The 20,896-nt window shown below is 43.3% G+C and overlaps 2 protein-coding genes across 2 annotated transcripts; one reads left to right on the top strand and one right to left on the bottom strand.

Moving 5' to 3' along the window:
- The first annotated feature begins 1,996 nt into the window (after nucleotides 1-1,996).
- Nucleotides 1,997-7,366, top strand: CIDEB (cell death inducing DFFA like effector b). The gene is made up of 5 exons (XM_069097953.1): nucleotides 1,997-2,229; nucleotides 2,589-2,733; nucleotides 6,051-6,200; nucleotides 6,543-6,733; nucleotides 6,839-7,366. The coding sequence occupies exons 1-5, from the start codon at nucleotides 2,171-2,173 to the stop codon at nucleotides 6,969-6,971; spliced, it is 678 nt and encodes a 225-aa protein (XP_068954054.1). The 5' UTR covers nucleotides 1,997-2,170; the 3' UTR covers nucleotides 6,972-7,366.
- On the bottom strand, nucleotides 7,339-20,870 carry NOP9 (NOP9 nucleolar protein). Its single transcript, XM_069097949.1, has 10 exons — nucleotides 20,556-20,870; nucleotides 19,794-20,234; nucleotides 19,437-19,547; nucleotides 19,060-19,201; nucleotides 18,762-18,954; nucleotides 18,483-18,623; nucleotides 8,652-8,771; nucleotides 8,229-8,465; nucleotides 7,899-8,004; nucleotides 7,339-7,595 (listed from the first exon to the last, which is right to left on the bottom strand). The coding sequence occupies exons 1-10, from the start codon at nucleotides 20,737-20,739 to the stop codon at nucleotides 7,438-7,440; spliced, it is 1,833 nt and encodes a 610-aa protein (XP_068954050.1). The 5' UTR covers nucleotides 20,740-20,870; the 3' UTR covers nucleotides 7,339-7,437.
- Between the last annotated feature and the right edge of the window lie 26 nt (nucleotides 20,871-20,896).

The following is a 20,896-nucleotide window of genomic DNA, read 5'->3' as shown; positions in this document are numbered from 1 at the left end:
CATTCTGGAAAGCAATCTGGAATTATACCCAAAGGGCTATAAATAATTTCATACCCTTTGACCCAGCAATACCACTTCTAGGGTTGTATCGCAAAGAGATCACAGAAAGTGGGGAAAAGACCCACATGTACAAAAATATTTATAGCAGCTCTTTTTGTGGTGGCAAAGAATTGGAAATTAAGGGGGTGCCCATCAATTGGGGAATGGCTGAACAAGTTGTGGTATATGCATGTTATGGAATACTATTGCACTATAAGAAACAAGGAGCAGATGGACTTCATATTTACCTGGAGAGGCTTATATGAACTAATGCTGAGTGAGAAGAGTAGAGCCAGGAGAAATCTGTACACAATTACAGACACAATGTATGTGTGATGACCAACTTTGATAAACTGGACTCTTCTCAGCAATCCAGAGTCATAAGTCAACCCCAAAAGACTCATCATGGAGAGAGATGTCTACATCCAGAGAAAGAACTGAGTTTGAACCCAGATTGAAGCAAACTACCTGCTCTTTTTCTTTATCTTGTTTGGGTTTGTTTCCTCTTTCCCATTTTTCATTCCATCTGATACAATCTTTCTTTATAACCTGACTAATGCCTAATGTGAAAGTATTTACAGATATTATACTTGATTGTATGCCGCCATGGGGGGGAGAGGAGGAGGGAGAGAAAATCTGAAATTCAAGGAATTGTGATAATGAATCTTGTAAACTAAAAGTAAACAAACTAATTAAGACCAAAAAAAAAAAAAAAGACAGTTCAAATCCCACCTTCTCCAAATAAACTCTCCTTCTTCTCTCTCAAGCCCATGCCCACCCCAGTGTTTTCCTTCTATTGTTGTGTCTTCTGACTTTCATTTGGGGTTTTCTCAGCAAAGATACTGGAGTGGTTTGCCATTTCCTCCTCCAGGTCATTTTACAGATGAGGAAATTTAGGCAAACAAGGTTAAGTGATTTATCCAGGATCACATAGCTAGTAAATGTTTGAGGTCAGATTTGAACTGAGGAAAATGAGTCTTCCTGACTCCAGGTCCTTCACTCTATCCACTATCCCAGGTTTTTCCCTCTGAGATTACCAATAATTTGTCCTGTATGTATGTTGTTTGTACATAACTGTTTGTATATTGTCTCCCCCATTAGAATGTGAGCTCCCTGAGGGCAGGGACTGGTTTTGCCTTTCTTAGCAGATAGACAGGCTGATGTTACACAACCCAGGAGGCTTGGTGCTCTGACTTTCCTAAAAACATTCAGGCTTTTACTTTCAATTTCTGACTCCCCCCCCCTTCTTTCCCCCTCCCCTTCCCAAAGCTTTCTATTCCCATCAGATACCTACCAGCTATCAGTTATGTTAAGGGCAACTAGGTGGCAAAGTGGATATAGTGTTGGGCCTGGAGACAGGAAGACTCATCTTCCTGAGTTCACATCTGACCTCAGACACTTAGTAGCTGTGTGAACCTGAGCAAGTCATTTAACCCTGTTTGCCTCAGTTTCCTCATCTACAAAATGAGCAGGAGGAGGAAATGTAAACCAGTTCAGTATCTTTGCCAAGAAAACCTCAAATGAGGTTGGACACAACTGGAAAATGACTTAGCGACAAATCACTTGTATTGCCCAAGATTGTAGACTTGCAGACCTCATTTCCCCATCCCACTTTTCCTTAAAAACTGTAGTTTTTAACTTTTCCAGCAGGTGGAAGAAAACCTCTACAGCAAACAGGCCATTAGTGGGAGAAGAGTAGGTTGGGGGCCTAGCAGGATCACTAGGCAGAAACTGTCCCTAGGAATGACCTCCAAAGAAGCAGACAGATAAGCACCAAATCACTATGTTCCTTTTTCCCATTTCCCTCTTACTCTGGGTGCCTCGAGCTTCCATTTTTGGCTCAAGAACATCAGGGTCAAACCAGACCTGGTTACTCCCCCAGCTCCCCCCAGGCCCCACCCCTTTTCTCTTACCCCATGTCTCAGCCCTCTTGGACTTTGCCCTACTTCCTGTCCAGGCATGGGGGCCAGAGTCCGACCCTGACTCATTCCCCACAACCTCTTCTGGAGCTTAAACCCCAGGCCAGGTCACAAAAAACAACAACAGCTCTGCTGAGAGTCAGACCAAACCCCGATTCTGAATCAGATCTTTAAGGGAGAAACCCACCTAGAGAAAACCACCTCACCTCACCATGGAATACACCAAGGCCAAGGATTTTATCTCAGCCTTGAATCCTACTTCCCTGCTCAGGTAGGTCCTTTCCTATTATCCCCTCTCTTCTCTTACCTCCCCCAATATCAGGTAAAGAAAATATGGGGTATAGGCTGGACTATGGGCTAGACAGAAATATCTCCTCTTATATGCCCCCAGGTTTACCATCCAGACTATCCTATCCATGACACACCGAAAAGTGTCTCTCCCACCCAGCACCACCTCTTCCTACCTCAACCATCTATCCACAATGATACATTCATCTTTTCTTTTCTAAGCCTATCTCAAAACCATCTCTCCTATTTGCCCCTCACCTCCAACCTGTTTTCTCCCAATTCTTGTGGCCCTACTCACTATACTTTGTGCTAATCACTTCTGAGATTTTTCTCGACTCCCAGGTCAGTATCCAATGTGGGCTCTGAGTTTGGTCGTCGGGTCTGGGCTTCAGGTCCCCCACCCCAGCGTCCTTTCCGTGTCTGTGACCATAAACGGACTACTCGAAAAGGTCTGACAGCTGCCACCCGCCAAGAACTGCTAGACAAAGTGAGTGGGACCTGAATGCCTGTTTTTTCAGCCATAGATCCGGATCCTTTGGTCAAAGAATGGTGAGAACATAAGATAGTATAGTTAAAAGGACTCAGATATCTAAACACTATCCATTACAGAGAGATTTAGGGTGCATAATGAGACATTGATATTTTATGTACAACTACTGGGAGTTTGTTTTGCTTGATAATGGGAAGTAGAAAAGAAAGAAGATAGATTTATGTTTGTTTTTTTAGTTGCATGAACTTTCAACTCTCACAATATTATTAGTTTTGCCACAAACCAGGAGTAATCTTTAATTATATGTAATGAAAAACAAAACATTAATAGAAATGAAAGTAGAAAAATATATGAATAAAAGTAGAACTTTAAAAGATTTTTAAAAGACAATGTGAAGGTGAGGGTATGAAACACTGGCAGGAGAGGCTGTAGAGTCTTCTTAAGTTTTAAGTTTAAGAATCATTCAAATAACCAACATTTATTAAGTAACTATGTGCCAGGGTAAGCTGACATTCAATAGAATGGGGCAGGGGGCAGGGAGGGAAGAGACAACACATATGTATATAAGAATAAGTACATAATAAATGTAAGCTAATTAGATACAAGTTAAGGAAGGTATCAGCAGTTGGTAGGATCAGGAAAGATTTCATGTACATGGAAGTTGCTTCTTGAACTGAGTCTTGAAGTGAAGGTGACAAGGGGTTGTATTCGGGTATAGAAGATGACCAGCAAAGGCATAGATAGCAACCTGAGGTTGATCATACTGTGTGAGCTACTAAGAGAAATCCACTTTGGCTGGGCTATTAAGAGTAGAAAGGGGAATAATGTATAGTGAGCCTGAAAAGATAAGCTGGGACCCATCTGTAAAGGACTTTAAAAGACATATTATCTCATTTCCCCTCCTGTTCTGTTATACCATAGGTGGCTGCCGACTTTCAGCTCTTATGAGAGATTTTCCCAGGCTAAGTTAGTTCAACCCCAACCTATTGGTGTGGAATTTATAGTCAAACGAAAGAGTTTATATTTGATCCTAGAGGCAGTAGGAAGCCACTGAAGTTTATTGAGTAGTGGAGTAACATAGTCTGATCTGTACTTAAAGAAAATCACTTTTGTCATCTGTGTGGAAGATGGATCAGATCAAGGAAAGACTTGAGGGAAGGACATCAATTAGGAGTCTACTACAATAATCTAGCGGAGAAGTGATGCAGGGCTAAACTAAGGTATAAGGACTGAGGAGATGGATGCAAGAAGTGTTGAGGCGGAAGTGAGATTCGGCAGCTGATTGAATATTTAGGATGAGGGAGAATGAGTCGAGGATAACACCAAGGTTACAAGACTGGTGGTGCACTTAACTGAAACAGGAAAATCTGGTAAGCGAGGTAAGTGGTGGGGGAGTGGAGGAAAGACAGAGTTTATGTTGAGTTTGAAATGTCGATGAGACATCCATAGGCAATTGGTGAATCATTGTACAGATAAGGTCATTAAACTAATGGGAGCTGATGAGGTAAGACAGAGAGAGAGAGAGAGAAGAAAGGGGAGAGAAGAAAGGATAGAGAAAAAGAAAAAAGAAAGGGAAGAGGAGAGGGAGAGAAAAGAAAGAGGAGAGAGAGAAAAGAAAGAAGAGAGAAAGGGAAGAGGAAAGAGAACAGAAAAGAGAGAGAGCATGCAACCAGGACAAAACCTTGGGGTATACTCCACAATTAGGGCATTGGTGATGAGCCAGCAAAGGAGAACCAGGAGTGAGGAGCCACTAAAACCCAGCAAAAGTATCCAGGAGGAATGGGAGCTTAACAGTATCAAATGCTGCAAAGAGGTCAAGAAAGTCAAGACCTGAGAATAGACCATCAGATGACTTCAATGACTTTGGGGAGAAGTTTCAGCTGAGTAACAATGTTGGAAGCCAGGTTGCAAAGAGAAGCCTAAAGTAAGAGACACTGTGTTCATGAATAGATTAAAGCTGAAAGAGATATGATATGACCTAGATCAAACTCTTCATTTTTTAGATGAAGAAACAGAAATCAGAAAGGTTGTTACTTGTCCAAAATCATGTGGATATTAAGGGGAAGAGGCTAAACTTGAACCCAGAGCCTTTGGCTTTCACCCAAGAACACTTCCCCTGTACTATGTTGCCTCTCCAAACTGAATTAGGGAACATTGTGCCTGTTGTTACTCAATCATGTCCAACTCTTCACAGCCCCATTTGGGCTTGTCTTGGCAAAGATACTGGAGTGGTTTGTCATTTCCTTCTCCAGCTCATTTTACAGATGGGGAAACTGAGGCAAAAAGGGGGTAAGTGACTTGACCAAGATCATATAACTAGGGAATATCTGAGGCTGGGAGTTAAACTCAGATCTTCCTGACTCCAAGCCCTTCCTGCTATCTGCCTGCCTCTATCATGCTCAATGACAGGGAAATAGGCAAGGTAACCTGTAGAACAATGATGTCAAATTCAAAAATAGGGATCACTAAATCATTCATAATAAGGATCCCTGCTGTCTACCTATTGACTTAGAAAACCTCCTATGAACATTAGCTATGTTCTATTGTATTACTATTTTGTTAAGTATTTCCCAAAGACTTTTTTTTTTGGAAGAGGGAAGGTAGGGCAATTGGGGTTAAGTGACTTGCCCAAGGTCACACAGCTAGTTTTGTGCGTGTGTGTGTGTATGTGTTAAATGTCTGAGGCCAAATTTGAACTCAGGTCCTCCTGACTCCAGGGCTGATGCTTTATTCACTGTGCCACCTAGTCGCCCCCTCCCAATGACACTTTAATCTGATTTGGGCAGCACTTTGAGAGTATTGTAGCTGGCAGATTTCATATTTGACTCCTCTACTCTAAAGGGACTGACCATCTCTTAGTACTTAGACTGCCAGCTTGCAGTGGAGGGGTGTGTGTGTGATAGGAAAGTAAATGTCAGAAGTGATGACTATTAAAAGCAGGGAAATTCAGGAAATGCAAATGCTCTTGCTGGTAAGAGAAAACAGAAACATTGATTCTAGAGTACTTCTTGGCAGGCCTTTGCAGGGGAGAGGTGGAAAGAACCACAGAAGAGCACACGTAAGGTAAAGGAGGGACTCCAGACAGGGGAAAGGATGTGTCCTCAAGGTGGCTGGGGATGAAGGTTGGAAACAAAAGCTGAAAAAAGGAGGAGCACAGAAAAGGACTGAAGGGGCAGAGAAAAAGCAAGAGCAGTTTTTAAGGCTGGACGGGATTGGATTCGGGATGGGGAAGGAGACTGGCCGACAGATCACAAAGGAGGTCCAAGAGGGAGGAGCACCTGACAGCTTCTTCTTCCTGCTTCCTTGCTGGGTAGGCCCTTGAGACCTTGCCACGGAGCGGTGTGCTAACACTGGTGCTAGAGGAGGATGGGACAAGTGTGGAGAGTGAAGAATTCTTCCAGATGCTGGAAGACGATACAAGCCTGATGGTCCTGGAGGAGGGACAGAACTGGAGCCCTGTCAGAGTGAGTGTTCCACACAAGGATGTTGTCAGCCAACACATGCGGTCAACCCTACGTCCCCACCCTCTATCCCCTGACCCTCCTATCCCTGATGGGAGAGCCTACTGTCTGCTACTTTAACCTAAAAGGGATCCCAGAGCAATAGTCTAAAAATGGAGAAGTGGAAAGGGAAGTGCAGCAATGCATGTATGGGAGGAAGGCGAGGGGAAGAATTGTAGGGAACCAGCCCATCTGCAAGGGCCCCCACATGGAAGCTTAAGGGATTGTAGATCTAACCCAGGGCTGTTTGTTGGGATTGGTGTGGTCTGTAAGGAGGCTGTATTGATCATAATGGTACTCTTCTAGAGCGGGGTGCTCTCATACGGCCTGGGCCGAGAGAAGCCAAAGCACAGCAAGGACATTGCCAGCATCACATTTGACGTGTATAAGCAGAACCCCCGGGACCTCTTTGGCAGCCTCAATGTCAAGGCCACATTCTATGGACTCTACTCCATGAGCTGTGATTTTCAAGGACTTGGTCCCAAGAAGGTGCTCAGGTCAGTGGACAGCACTCTGGACACTCCTCACCCCTAAAATTGGCCTGTGGCACTACCACTCCTGTTCCCCACCCCTGACTTCCTTCCCTTGATTTCTCTATTTAGAGAGCTCCTGCGGTGGACTTCCACGCTCCTGCAGGGCGTGGGAAACATGCTACTAGGTGTCGCGTCCACCCTTCGCCACATAGTGGAAGGTGCTGAGCAGTGGCAGCGTCAACGCCGGCTCCATGCCTACTAAGTACTCTGCCCCATCCTCAGTCTAAAGATGGATTTTGTGAAACAGAGAGGACATGGTCTCCTTCTTTGTACCTGCTGCTAAACTGGACATACTCTCCAACTAATATTCATACCTGATATCCTCTATCCCTGGTTCCTACAAAAGCCCCCAAACCCATCATCCCCAGTTCCAATGGCCACCACTGACCAAAGGGCTATATTCTAAATCCCCTACCAAGTCTTCTCCCTGTCCCTGAGCATCCTCTGACCTGGTGACAAGTCCTCCCTGTATGTCACCAAAGCATTTCACTTTCCCTTTTCCCTTTAATGACACCTCTCCCCTGGGGAAGAAGGGGGAGAGAGAAAAAAAGAACTTGACACAAATCTCATTTCCAATAAAAACAGAAAAATATTTACTATTAGAATTTCTCAGTCAAATTACGCCAGTTCCCCCTCCCAGTACTGTTCCATCTCCAGGTCCAAAGACCTCATTCTCCAAGTATGTTGCTCAAGGCTTTTCTCCGCTTGGCTACTGCCCCTTGCTGCTGTTCCCAGTCTCCTCGTCGCTTCAGGAAAGTTCCCAGTGCTATGTTTCGGGCCACGTGATGGCCAAAGGGATCTCTCATAAGTTCCTGGTTCTGTTCCCCTGTGAAGAGAATCACTGCCAACATCAAAATCACCAAGCAGCTAGGTTCCCAAGTAAACCTTGTAAGACCTTGTCTAGGGTAAGGTTTCCTTTCTCTCCTTTTTACCCTGAAGCAGGTCCATAGAATGAAGCTGACATTTCATTTCCCTTGAAACCCAGAAGGTAAGAAAGGTCTGCAAATAATAAATTTGCAGTCCTCAAGTCCAGACTACCCTTGTTACCCAGAGTATAACCCCATGCCCACAGGTGCCCAGATGCCTTGGATGAGAAAAAGGAAGGTTAAGGAGAAGCTCAGGTATTTACCTAACTCAGCAGCAATCTCCTTACGAGTTCCCAAAGTTGCTTCATTCCAGATGGCATCCAGCACTCGACTGCCATGACGGCCGCAGGCCAGAGCCACATAGTGTCCCTAGGGAGGGAAAAACAGGAGAAACAGGTCTCAGGACAGCTCAGGTGAGAAAGGTAAAGAGGGGATGAGAGAGAAACAGTGGTCCACAACATGGTTTGTCCTCTGGCACAGAAAGTGGTCAGAGGTTTAAGTCAAAACAATCAGGTAATTGGAAGAACATCTTATTTGAAAAATCAGAAGTCTGGAACAGGAGAATAATGAAGGAATGATGCAGGAAGCCTGACCTTGAGAGGCCGTAAGATTTTGCGACGCTGTTTTCTGGTCACAGTAGAGCTAGTCAGTACAGCATCCAGGACGTGGGAACCAGCAGGGCTTTGGGCCAGTGCAAGAAGCTGTGGTCCTTCCATAGAAGTCAGACTTCGAAGCACAGGGCCCAGGGCTGAGAAGTGCAGCAGGTGCTGAAGCAACAGTGACCCAAGAACAGTCACTTCCCCCAGGGCCCAGGCTGTAGCCACCTCTAGCTGGCAAAAAAAGAAATATGAAATCTGGGGTCAGAAATGTCAAGTGAGGGTCTAGTCCCATTTCTAACTGTTTCTAACTCAGAAAAGTCAGGTACTTTACAACTATGTTCAAGGGTTTAAAATACAAGTTTTTCCCTAAGAATCAGGGGATCTCCTTCTGTTAGCCATTCAGAGTTCCCACCTCACCTTGTGTTCAGAAGGTATATCCTCATCCTCTAGTCCATAGTACACCTCATAGACTGTCAGGGAGCCAAAGAGAGGTACACATGCCACCTGCCGGGATGGGGGTTCTGCACAGTGGAATGCCTATAAGTATGAAGAGGAAGGATACACCATGGATCTGAAAACTCTTTCTCCACATATGTTAAGGCAGAGTTTCTTAACCTAAGGTTTAAGAACTTTCTTATGCATTTAAAACACTATTATGAAAAGGAGTCTATAGGCTTCACCAGACTGCCAAAGAGGTCCATGACACAAAAAGGATTAAGAAATCCTGCTAAGGGGGAATTAGAAAGCAAAGCAGCCAGAGAAGCACAAGGATATATCTGAGCATCATAAGAATTAGACATGAAGAAGAAAATAAAATGGGGAGGGGCGGAGCCAAGATGGCGGAGTAGAAGCATGATCTTCCCCAATCCATGTAAAAAGGGGACTCAAAAGAAACTTTGGAGCTGCAGAACCCACAAAATGACACAGAGAAGCTAGCCTCCTGCTGAGGACAGCCCGGCAGGCTGGCAGGAAGCGCCAGCACAGCGCTCTGAGAGCCAAGCCTAGCCCCACGCTGAGGCTTTAGCCCCAGGGCAGGCCTGACCAGCCTCCGGCCAGAGGGACTCCAAATCAGCAGCAGCTGTGGCTCAACATATAGATGCAAAGGACAAAGTGAGAGGTCAGTGCAGTCTGGACTTTGGGACCAGTAAATGGGAGTGCATGGCTTTTACCCCCAGGGCGAGAAGCCGCTGAGACACCAGCACAGCCAGCCAGTGCCACATGGCAGCTTCAGCTCCTGGCCTGCAGAGTGTAGGGGGACCAAGCACCAGTCTGAGGGGTAATCGCTCTTGCTTTAACCTGCTTGGATCTGGATTGCAGTCTAGGGTGGAGGTCCTGGGGTGTGTGTCCAGCTTGCCAGAGCGTGTGGAGACATCAGAGAGGGCACCCATATAATACCTCCGGCAACTGAGAAAACCCCAGCATTTGGGACGAAAGCTCCCCTGTCTGGTGGCAGAGTCCTACTGTGGCAAAAAGCCCTGGGGTCAAGTGACTGAGGGGCCACATGACCAGGCAAAGGAAACAAAGCAGACAGAAGATTCCAACATTACACTCCTATTTTAGGGACAAGAAGGAGCAAAGCATGCGACAGGAGGAAAACAGCATAGTCAGAACTCCTGCACCAAAAGCTTCAAAGGAAAATACAAGCTGGTTACAGGCCATAGAGGACCTTAAGAAGCAGATAAGAGAAGTGGAGGAAAAATTGGGAAGAGAAATGAGAACAATGCAAGAAAATTATGAAATGAGAGTCAACAGCCTGACTGAGGAAATACCTTAAAAAAGAGACTGACTCAAAAAGGCAATGGGGAGAAGAATGCCTTAAAAAGTCAAATTTGCCAGATGGAAAAAGAATCTCAAAAGCTCAATGAAGAGAATAATTGCTTCAGAATTAGATTGGAGCAAAGGGAAGCTTATGACTTTATGAGAAATCAAGATACTGTTAAACAGATCCAAACAAATGAAAGAATAGAAGGCAATGTGAAATATCTCATGGGAAAAACCACTGACCTGGAAAATAGATCCAGGAGAGATAATTTAAAAATTACTGGACTACCTGAAAGCCATGACCAAAGTAAGAACCTAGAAATCATCCTCCAGGAAGTTCTCAAAGAAAACTGCCCTGCTGTTTTAGTACCAGAGGGCAAAACAGAGGTTGAAAGAATCCACCGATCACCTCCTGAAAAAGATCCCAAAAAGAAAACTCCTAGGAATATTATAGCCAGGTTCCAGAATTCCCAGATTAAGGAGAGAATATTACAAGCAGCCAGGAAGAAACAATTTGAATATTGTGGAAACACAATCAGGATAACCCAGGATCTGGCAGCTTCTACACTGACGGATCGAAGGGCTGGGAATATGATATTCCGGAGAGCAAAGGAGCTGGGATTAAAACCAAGAGTCACCTACCCAGCAAAACTGAGTATTATGTTTCGGGGAAAATATGGTCATTCAGTGGAATGGAGGACTTTCAAGCATTCTTGTTGAAAAAACCAGAGTTGAATAGAAAATTTGACATTCAGATACAAGAAGCAAGAGATGCATGAGAAGGTAAACAGGGAAAAGAAGTCATAAGGAACTTATCAAAGTTGAACTATTAACATTCCTACATGGAAAAATAATAATTGTAAGTTATGAAACTCTTCTCAGTAGTTGAAGGGATTAGAAATATATATATATGTCTATATATGAGTGTGTATGGGCATATGAATACATATGTGAATGTGTTGATATGTTTACAGGTAGATAGAGGGCACAGGACCAATTTAACAGGAAGGGATGATACTTAAAAGGTGAAATTAAGAGGTGAGAGGAATATAATGAGAGGAGATGGGGAGAGACAGATTGGGGTAAACTATCTCATACAGAAGAGGCAAGGGAAAATGGTTACAATGGAGGGGAAGAATAGGAAGGCAAAAGGGAATGGGTCAACCTTATTCCCATTGAATTTGGCTTGAGGAGGGAGTGAAATACACACTAAATAGGGGATCTCACCCTCCAGGAGAGTAGGGAGGGGAAGGGGATGAAAGGGGGGATGACAGAAGGGAGGGCAGGCTGGGGGGAGGAGGGAAGTTGGAAGCACCCATTTTTGAAAAGGGACGGGATCAAAGTAGAAAATAGCACAAGTGGGAGGTGGGATAGGAGGGAGGGAAATATAGTCAGTCTTTCACAATATATTTACTATGTTATTGTTTTGCATTAGCCACACATGTACAAACTATACTGAACTGCTTATCTTCCCAGTAAGGGTAGGTGACAAGGAAGGAAGGGAGTGAATCTGGAATTGAAAGTTTTAAAATCAAATATTCAAATATATATATGTATATATATATACATATATATATATATATATGTGTGTGTGTATACATATATGTGTATATATACCCTATTATTAATACCATCTTACATGTAATTGGGAAATAAGATATACAGGCATTGAGGCATAGAGACCTATTGGAAAAGTCGAAAGGGGTATGGCAGAAAATATGAGAGAGAGCAGATTGGAGGAGGGGATATCCTGTGGGACTGCTATTTTGGGGCGGTGGGTGGGGGAAAAACGGGGAGAAAATTTGTAACTCAAAATCTGGTGGAAACGAATGATGTAAATCAGAAGTTAATAAAGCATTAAAAAAAAGAAAAGAAAATGGGGGTGGTGGAGGGTAATTAAGATTTAGACACAGCATTACTAGTAATAAAATTCCTTGATGATATCTGAGAAGTGCTTCTGTTTGCATTAAAACTTGGCAGGCCAACATGAAAAAACAGGAAAATGATAAATGTTGGAGAAGATGTGGGAAAACTGGAATACTAATATTTGTTGGTGGACTTGTGAACTGATCCAACCATTCTAGAGAACAATCTGGAACTATGCCCAAAGAGCTATATAACTGTGCATACCCTTTGACCCAACAATATCACTTCTAGGTCGTTATCCAAAAGAGATCATAAAAATGGGAAAAGGACCCACACGTACAAAAGTATTTATAACAGTTCTTTTTGTGGTGGCAAAGTATTGGAAACTGAGAGGATGCCCATCAATTGGGGAATGGCTGAAGAAGTTGTGGTATATGAATGTAATACGAAATGACAAGCAGACAGACTTCAGAAAAACCTGGAAAGACTTATATGAACTGATGCTAAGGGAAGGGAGAAAAACCAGGAGAACACTGTACAAAGTAACAGCCACACTGTGTGATAACTGACTTCGACAGATTTAGCTCTTCTCAGCAATGCAAGAATCTAAGACAACTCCAAAAGACTCATGATGCAAAATGCTATCCACATCCAGAAAAAGAACTATGTAGTCTGAATGCAGATCAAAACATGCTATTTGCTCTTTTTTTGGTTTCTTCTTTCTTGTAGTTTCTCCCATTGGCTCTAAGACTTCTTTACAACATGACTAATATGAAAATATGTTTAATATGAATGTATATGTATAGCTTGTATCAGACTGAACACCATTTTGAGGTGGGGGAAAAAATTTAGAACTCAAAATCTTATGGAAATGAATGTTGAAAACTAAAAACAAATAAACATAAATAAAAGGGAAAGGGGGGAAAATCTGGCAGAAATTTACTAACTGCCAATCAAATTAGGTTTAGCTAAAAGCTGCCAGAAAATATGTCAAAACCAGCCAACAAATGTAATGGATAGAAAGCCAGTCTCCAAGTTAAGAAGGTCCTAGGTTCAAGTCCAACCTCTGACACATAGTAGTTCCATGAACAATTAATTTAATATTCAGTGCCATAGGAAACACTCCTGGACTAAGAAGGTGCCCAGCAGTACTGGTGGTGAGTTTCCTCATTGGAAAGTTCCCTGAACAATAAAATGACAAGTCCAGTCCCAATCCCTTTATAAGTTCTAAGAAAGAGAGGCAAGGAGGCAATGATTTTCACATGTGGAGAGCTTGTGCAAAAGTATTTCTACCACTACCAAGTAACTCGGGTACAAATTGGTTTCTGTTTTAATGGATATAGAAGGCTAAAAAAAAAAATCCTTGACCTTCAAGCTATCAAGAAATTAAAGTCTGCTCTGGGAAAAAAAAAAGAGCTTCAAGAAAAAAAGACGAAAGCAGAGTAGAATCTTAACCTATCAGGAGGCTGAAAGTTCAAAGTATATGACACAAGAGAAGGAAAGAAAGAATGACTATTGAACATTTGGAGCAAATAACAAACACAATGCTGTTCCTGCAGCAGAAGGTAAAGCTGGGAACTCCCAGAAAGAAGGAGCTTCTTGTGTTCCATGAAAAGATGATGTGGAACCACAGATGCCATTAAGAGGACTGTCACATAGTAATACCCAGAATAAGCAGGGAAAAGAAAAGTCAGGTACTCACTGGCCTGACATTTTTAACAGTGAAGAAGTCTGTTATCTCTCTTGGGCATGTACCCTGGACAACTGAGAACCTTCCAGGATTTGTCAAACTGATGACCTTTCCTACTCAGTGCTTCATGTGGGGATAAATGATCCTGCCAAAAGCAAACTAGAAAGCACTGATAATTAAGAAATTCTGAGGACACTGAAGACCTTGGGTGTGCAAAGAGTTTTCATCACTACAAGAACTGTAAGTAGGCAAGATCTAGGAAGTGAACAGCTGACTAAGAAAACGAGATCTGGATTTCTAAACCATGATTTAAAATATAAGAATGGTGGACTTTAGGGAGTGGTTAGGTGGCATAGTGAATAGAGCACCAGCCTTGGAGTCAGGAGGACCTGAGTTCAAATCTGGCCTCAGACACTTAACACTTACTAGCCGTGTGACCTTGGGCAAGTCACTTAACCCCAATTGCCTTTTCTTCCCCCCTCCAAAAAAAGCAAAAAAAAAAAAAAAGAATGGTGGACTTTGGCTGGGGATAAAATGTATCTTATAAGGGCTCATAAAATATATTTACTTGTAAGTCTTTCAAATCTGATCAATAGGGCTTTAAATTGCCCACATATCTGCCAAACCAAGTATCACAGCCAGAGCATTTATTAACATGGAATGCACAGAATAAAAAGAGTACTCACAAGAAAATATCAAAATTAAAACTCTATGGCTTCTATTCCCAAATAGGTAAGTGTCCAAAGGATATGAACAAACTTTTCTCATAAAAAGAACTTTAAACTATTAACAATCATATACAAGAATACTCCCAACCCACCCCATTGCAAAGCTGGGAGGTCCAAATGTATTACCATTGTACATATTTTCAGACTTTTTCAATATATAGATCAATTATAGTTTTTTCCTCTTTCTTGTCTTTAAGAATACTATTTTTTTTATGAGATGGCTCTCTAAGAGGTAGAATGATACTGAAATTATGGTGATGTAAAAAAGAAAAGACATCAATTAAAAACTTATTTCTTAAAAACTCCATGGTTTCAATTGTCTTTATGCTAATGCACAAAGGATAAGTAATAAACAGGGTAAACTAAAGATACTAATACAGAAAGGCAAATTTGAGCAGACTTGGCAGGGCTGGAATATGCCATGATTGAAATATGAGCATGGGGGCAGCCAGGTAGCACAGCGAGTAAGAGCACCAGCCCCAGAGTCGGGATGACCTGGGATCAAATCTGGGCTCAGACACTTAGCACCCACCCAGAAACACTTGGCCGTGTAAGCAAGTCAACCCCAACTGCTTAAAAAAATTTTTAAAAATTAAAAAAAAGAAATATGAGCATGGAAGACCTTATTCAAAAGGAACAGAACTGATAATAGGGGCAGTATTGTAGTATTTATATGACAAAGATGGGCTCATATGAAGAAATTTAAAAGCTTGTAGGGAGAAACATGGTGGTAAAAGAACTTGAGTAAAGGCCAAGGGTGGAGAAAGAGAAGTAATATCATCATAGGAATATACTGTAGACCACCTAGAGAGGAGGTATTAGGCTAGAAGTATGAGAAAACATTACAAACTTGGCAGAGGCATGATCTAGTAATGATGGGAGAATTCAGCTTAGCTGGATCACATTGGGGAAAGTAAAGTAAAAAAAAAAAGAAAAGCAGCTGATAAAATCTTGATTTGTCTAAATGACTTCACTCTTTCAAATGTAATAAATATAATGAGAAACTGCTATTCTGGAAAGGGTTCTGACAAAAAGAAACTTAAAATGGAAGTGATCTAATGAGAAGCAAGCAACTGATCACCCAATCTAAGAATTCAGTATAAAATATGAAACAAAGGCCAGGCAATCTGACACACCTTTGATTTTGGTTTTTTGTTTGTTTGTTTTGTTTTGTTTGCTTTTTGAAGAGCAACTGGGGTTACGTGACTTGCCCAAAGTCACATGGCTAGTAAATGTGTCAAGTGTCTGAGGCTGGATTTGTACTCAGATCCTCCTGTCTCCAGGGCCGGTGCTCTATTCATTGCGCCACCCCAACACCCTTGATTTTGAGAAATGATATTTTAAAGGATTTGGAGAAAGAACAGGCAGGAATCAGTGTAAAAATTCTGTAGAAAAAGTGAGAAGGCGGAGGAAGTTATTAAAAATAAAGTACTAAAGAAAAAAAATTATACTTTTTTTTTTTTTGCTTTTTGGAGGGCAATTGGGGTTTAGTAACTTGCCCAAGGTTACACTGCTAGCTTTTTGTGTGTGTGGGTGTTAAGTGTCTGAGGCTGGACCTGAACTCAGGTCCTCCTGACTCCAGCACCGGCGCTTTACTCACTGTTCCACCTCGCTGCCCCTGAAAAAAAATATTCTTAAAAAAGAAAACTATCTAAAAATATTGTGACTTGAGAGGGACAATCACCAAACTGATGTTTTTTCTTAATGAATCCATCAGCAGGTCTTTGTTAAATGCCTATGTGTCAGACATTCTGTTTCACAAACAGACAGTTGAACAAGAGCAGGTAAAGCAGAGTGTCAGGATTACTGAAGTCCATGATAAAAAATGAAGCTGCTGCAGAAGAAGGCAGAGAAACAAAAAGGGCTTCTTTTTAGCTATGGCGGAGGCAGAGCAAGAAGAAGAAGGGTGAAAGGTATGTTATGGGATCAGCAAGAAAACATCCTTTATTTCTGTTTTCTCTTCCAAAAAAGAAAGACCTTTGGACTGAAGAGAACAGAACAATGATTCATGGGGAACTGAGAATGTAAGCTAAGAGAAGATACTATAAGCAAAAAAACCAACTGCTTTTAATAAATTCAGTGACCAAACTATGATGAACCATACATGTGATTACTGACAGGACCAGGAGATGTGATACTTCAATGATTATAGGGAACAGGAATGTATGAAAAATACCCAGATAAGGGTCAATACCATGATTTACCAAAGTGGGGGAAAAGGTTAGAAAGTGAAGCCTACCAATTACTGGCCAGGCAATGGCAAGATTCTAAAATGCATTATTAAATGGAGGGTTTAAACGCAGTTGGGAAGGTAAGTGGTAATCACTAAGTGCCAGGATGGCTACATCAAGAATAGATGAAGCCAGTTATAATCTCATTTTCATTAACAGGATAAGTAGAATCATGAATCAGGAGAATGCTATGGACCAGTGGTTCTCAAAGTGTGGTCCACTGATGCCTAGGGGTCTCTTGAGAGCCTTTTAGGGGATCTTCAAGGTCAAAACTATTTTCATAATAATACTGAAATGTTTTAATTTCTAATGTAGTAAATATAACTCACATAAGCAAAAGTTTTTTGTGGGGGTTTTCAATGATTTTTAAGAGTGTCAAGAGGTCCTAAGACCACAAGTTTTGAGAACTGCTATCACACACAATCTGACAAAGCATTTAAAGCAAATTTATCCTTAAGGAGCAATCTGTAGAAGAACACCCAAAGGCTCTGTCCTTGACTTGGCAGTAAGTCAACATGTTATCCATGATTTGGATAAAAGCATAAATTGCCTTCTTGTCACATCTGCTGATGATATAAAACTGGGAGGACAAATAAACACATTGCATTACCAAGTCAGGATCCAAAAAGATCCTTAAAGGCTAGAAAGATGAACCCAATCTAATTAATTTTACCTGGGACAAACATGAAATTCTACAGTTTGGTCCAAAAAATCCGTTTCGAAAATACAGTATAGGGACAGCACAGTTAGACAACAATTCTGGTAAAAAAAGCTTAGGAGCGCAAAGTAGGGGAAGATACTGGGAAAATACTGATGTTAACATACCACAAACTTTAAGGTAACAGTGTGACATGGAAGGTAAAAATATTAATGTTATCTTTGGTTGCAATTAGGAGAATTATAGTGTCCAGAACCAGAGCTGATAGCTGTTTTTTTTGCTTTTTGGAAGGCAATTGGGGTTAAGTGACTTGCCCAAGGTCACACAGCTAGTTTTTTTGTGTTACGTGTCTGAGGCCGGATTTGAACTCAGGTCCTCCTGATTCCAGGGCCGGTGCTGTATTCACTGCACCACCTAGCTGCCCCAGAGTTGATAGTTCTGCTAGTCTCTACCTTGGTCAGACAATAGTTAGATAACTATATTTAGTTTAGTACTGTATATAACTGTATTCAGTTAAGTGCTATAATTTAGGAAGGATACGGACAAGCTGGAGAGCATCTGAAGTAAAGGTTCTCAACCTTTTTCAGGTGATGGACCCCTTTAGCAATCTGACAAAACCTATGGATCCCTTTTCTCAGAATGCTTTTAAACATATAAAACAAAATACATGGAACTGTAAAATAAGTCAATTACATTGAAAGTTATGATATTTTTTAAAACAAGTTTACAAACCCCAGTTTAAAAATCTCTCCATTATCTAGAAAGTGAACAATAAAGAAAACAAAAAACATACTATCTGAGGATTCACTGAAGGAACTAGTACTATTTTCATGTATCTGAATAACAGTCATGTGGAAATACTAGAATTGGTCCCATAAGAGAGAACTGGGAAAGGCAGGAGACATTGCAGAAAGAGATTTTTATTTAATGCAAGGAAAAACTTTCCAAGAATTAGAACTGTTAGAAAATGCCATGGACTGCCTTTGAAGTTGAGTTTCCCCTCACTAGAGTATTCAGCAAAGGTTGGACGACTACTTGGCACTATCATGAAAAGGCTTCTTAGATGGGTAGGGGTTGGACTTGTTAGCCTTTGAGATCCCTTCTGAGTCTAAAATCTTGCTTTCTGTTTGGGACAGTGAGCTCTAGCCTATATCTGTGCCTTCTCTAAGTCTCTCTTTTTCCCTTGCATTTGTGACCTGTTGGGCCATGAGGGCCCTTGGAGCCAGAAGGGAAAAAAGAATTAATATAAGATAAAACCTGAGAGGGGGGTCTGAAATATGGGAATGGCAGAGATCTAGGCTATACCTCACCTACCTCCAGCAGCAACTGCAGAATCTGGGCCTGGTGAGTCCCAACTCTACGACAGGCACCCACCAAAGCAATGACTACACCTGGGTGGCCTTGTGCCAGCACAGCTTCCAGGGCAGGACTCAACTCCTCAAACACTTGGGACAGCTGAGGGTAAAAGATGACATGGAATGAATCACTGACTTCTCTTCAAAGCACAATTTGATTTTCTTACCCAACTTTACCTCCTTAACCCAACTCCCCAGGCTCTCCCGACCCTGCTCTCCTCTATCCCACCACACTTACCAACTGGGGGGTGGTAATAGCATCAAGGAAACGCTGCAAGGGGAAGTTGGCAATTGGATGGGCCGCTAGGGACTGCAGCTGCCCCTGGAAGTGATCCTCAAAGAGGCTCTGTAGCTGTGGAGGTTCTAACACCAGCAATACCTGTTCTAGTAGTCTGGAGCTTGTCTGGTCCCGTAGGAATAGCAGCAAGGGGCTAAGGACAGGAAAATGGCAATCAATCCAAATTAATTCTACTCCATCCTATGTAGCACAATACATCCTGACCACCAACTTGCAAAAACTGGAACTTTCCTCTAACCTGCCATCGGCTGCAGAGTTTCGAGTACTCAGGTATTTGATCACAGAATCACAAAGACGGCGGCAAGACTTGGGAAGTTTCCGACGAAGTACCTGCAGCGCTACTTGGAGGCAGAAACTGGAGACCTTGTCAGTGATGAACACTGTGGGACAGGATAGGAACATACAGAATTCCTGACACAAATGACTTGCCTACCTCATTTCTCAAAAGAAAACAAAATGAGAAATGAACTCCAAGTATTCAAGAGGAGTCATAGCTACCACCTCTCATATGTCTCATCAAGTAATTGGGCCAGTGCCTCCCTTCCACATTAATGGTCCCCCCAAGAGGTGCTTTTGTTCTGTTTACCGTTTTAAGCCTTCTCTAAGCCCCCTTACCAGAAATATCCTTCAGAAAACAGGAACTCAGTTCTCGTAAGCAGCTCAAGAAGGTATCAGGAACCTCAAAACTGGCTGGCTTCCATTCCCGAACTGGGGCCCACTGGCCATCTGAAGTAAAGGCAAAAACACATGACCTCATAAAATAGCAAACTGCTTTCAAAAAGACTGAATTTCCACAGATGAACAAACAGTCATGTTTAACGAAAATAACAGTTTTGGGAAGACTGTTTTTTTCTCCTCTATTCCATATGACTTCAAACTAGGATGAGAAACCCTTTTCCCTCCCTGGTGAAAATAACCACAGGAGGTCTCATACATCACCCCAACACCACCTCCCTCCCCTAGTGAACTCACCAAGTGAATGGGGACCTCGGGGTCTGGCTATCTCAGACTCCAAGATTGTCCCCCCTAACACCTGTAGCAGGGTCCTGACCACGAAGCTGCCATGAGTGTCTCCACTGTAGAGGACTAAGGCATCACGCACCTCTGATGCCAACTTCAGCACCAACTCCTCCAGACTCTCAGGGTCTCCATCCTTTACATCTCCTTCCTCCTTCTTAGCAAGAGCCTCTGGAAATCGGGGCAACTGCAGCATGATACTTTGCAACACGTGGGCCCCACTTCGGTGACAAGCCACAGAGCGCAAGTGAGGTAAGAGAGCTGCCAGCAACCTGCGCAGCGGGCCCGGGGGGCTGCAGGACAGGAGCTCCTGCAGCATCCCGCTGCCTGCCCTGTCCGTAGCCAAGGCCACGGCCTGCGTCTCCAATTCCTTCAGCACATTATGTATCAAAAGCTCTGTAAAAAGAAAAAAAGTCGTTTTTTTTTTCTTTTTGGTGAGGGGAGGGAGAGTAAGTAGACACACGAGTCCCTCCTCTCCCCAGGGGTCCTTCCTTCACTCTCAGAGGCTGTACCTGGGCCAGGCTCCTTTCCCCAACACCCCAGGCTGCCTCTCCCTTCTGGGCCCCCAGTACTCTTTCAGCCTTCCATAGAGTAACCCTATCCCTGGGGAATCACAGGCTACCCTTACCCAAGCCACCCACCCTGCAGTCCCACCATGCCGGCCCCCAGACGAGCCCAGGGACCCTGCTCCTGCTCCTGCCCCGGGCCGCCCCGTACCGCGTTCCTCCCCGGTCTCGGGAGTCTCCTTCAGGGCCTCCAGGGCCCGGCGAAAGTAGGTCAGCGATTCAGGGGCCGGCCGAGGGTGCGGGTCAGGGCCCTGCTCGGACAGCGCCCGGCCCTGGCCACCCCCGCCAGGCCGGCGGCTCCCGGGCTTCTGGGGGAGGTGTGGGCGCACCCCCATGGGAGCACGCGCAGAGCTGGCCCCGGGACCCCGGCCCCGGCCCCGGCCCCTCGAGCGTCTTGGGCCCAGCTCGTAGGCAGTTCCCCGACGCGTTTCCCCACGACGGTTCGGCGCCACGATGCTTCCGTCATTGCTCTGCGACGGCCTGGGAAGGGGG

Source organism: Petaurus breviceps, unplaced genomic scaffold (genome assembly GCF_028583685.1).
Source record: "Petaurus breviceps papuanus isolate PSGF00001 unplaced genomic scaffold, PetGlider_PUasm1.0 37, whole genome shotgun sequence".
Lineage (NCBI taxonomy): Eukaryota > Metazoa > Chordata > Mammalia > Diprotodontia > Petauridae > Petaurus > Petaurus breviceps.
Note: the sequence above shows the minus strand (reverse complement) of the source record. Positions and strands in the feature narration are given on the sequence as shown.

Coding starts and splice junctions, on each gene's coding strand:
- NOP9 (XM_069097949.1), bottom strand. CDS start 20,739: ATGGGGGTGCGCCCACACCTCCCCCAGAAGCCCGGGAGCCGCCGGCCT. Junction 19,548..19,793: donor CCGAGGTCCCCATTCACTTG/GTGAGTTCACTA, acceptor CCTTTACTTCAG/ATGGCCAGTGGGCCCCAGTT. Junction 8,772..18,482: donor TTCTGCAGTTGCTGCTGGAG/GTAGGTGAGGTA, acceptor TCATACTTATAG/GCATTCCACTGTGCAGAACC.
- CIDEB (XM_069097953.1), top strand. CDS start 2,171: ATGGAATACACCAAGGCCAAGGATTTTATCTCAGCCTTGAATCCTACT. Junction 2,230..2,588: donor AATCCTACTTCCCTGCTCAG/GTAGGTCCTTTC, acceptor CTCGACTCCCAG/GTCAGTATCCAATGTGGGCT. Junction 6,734..6,838: donor GGTCCCAAGAAGGTGCTCAG/GTCAGTGGACAG, acceptor TTCTCTATTTAG/AGAGCTCCTGCGGTGGACTT.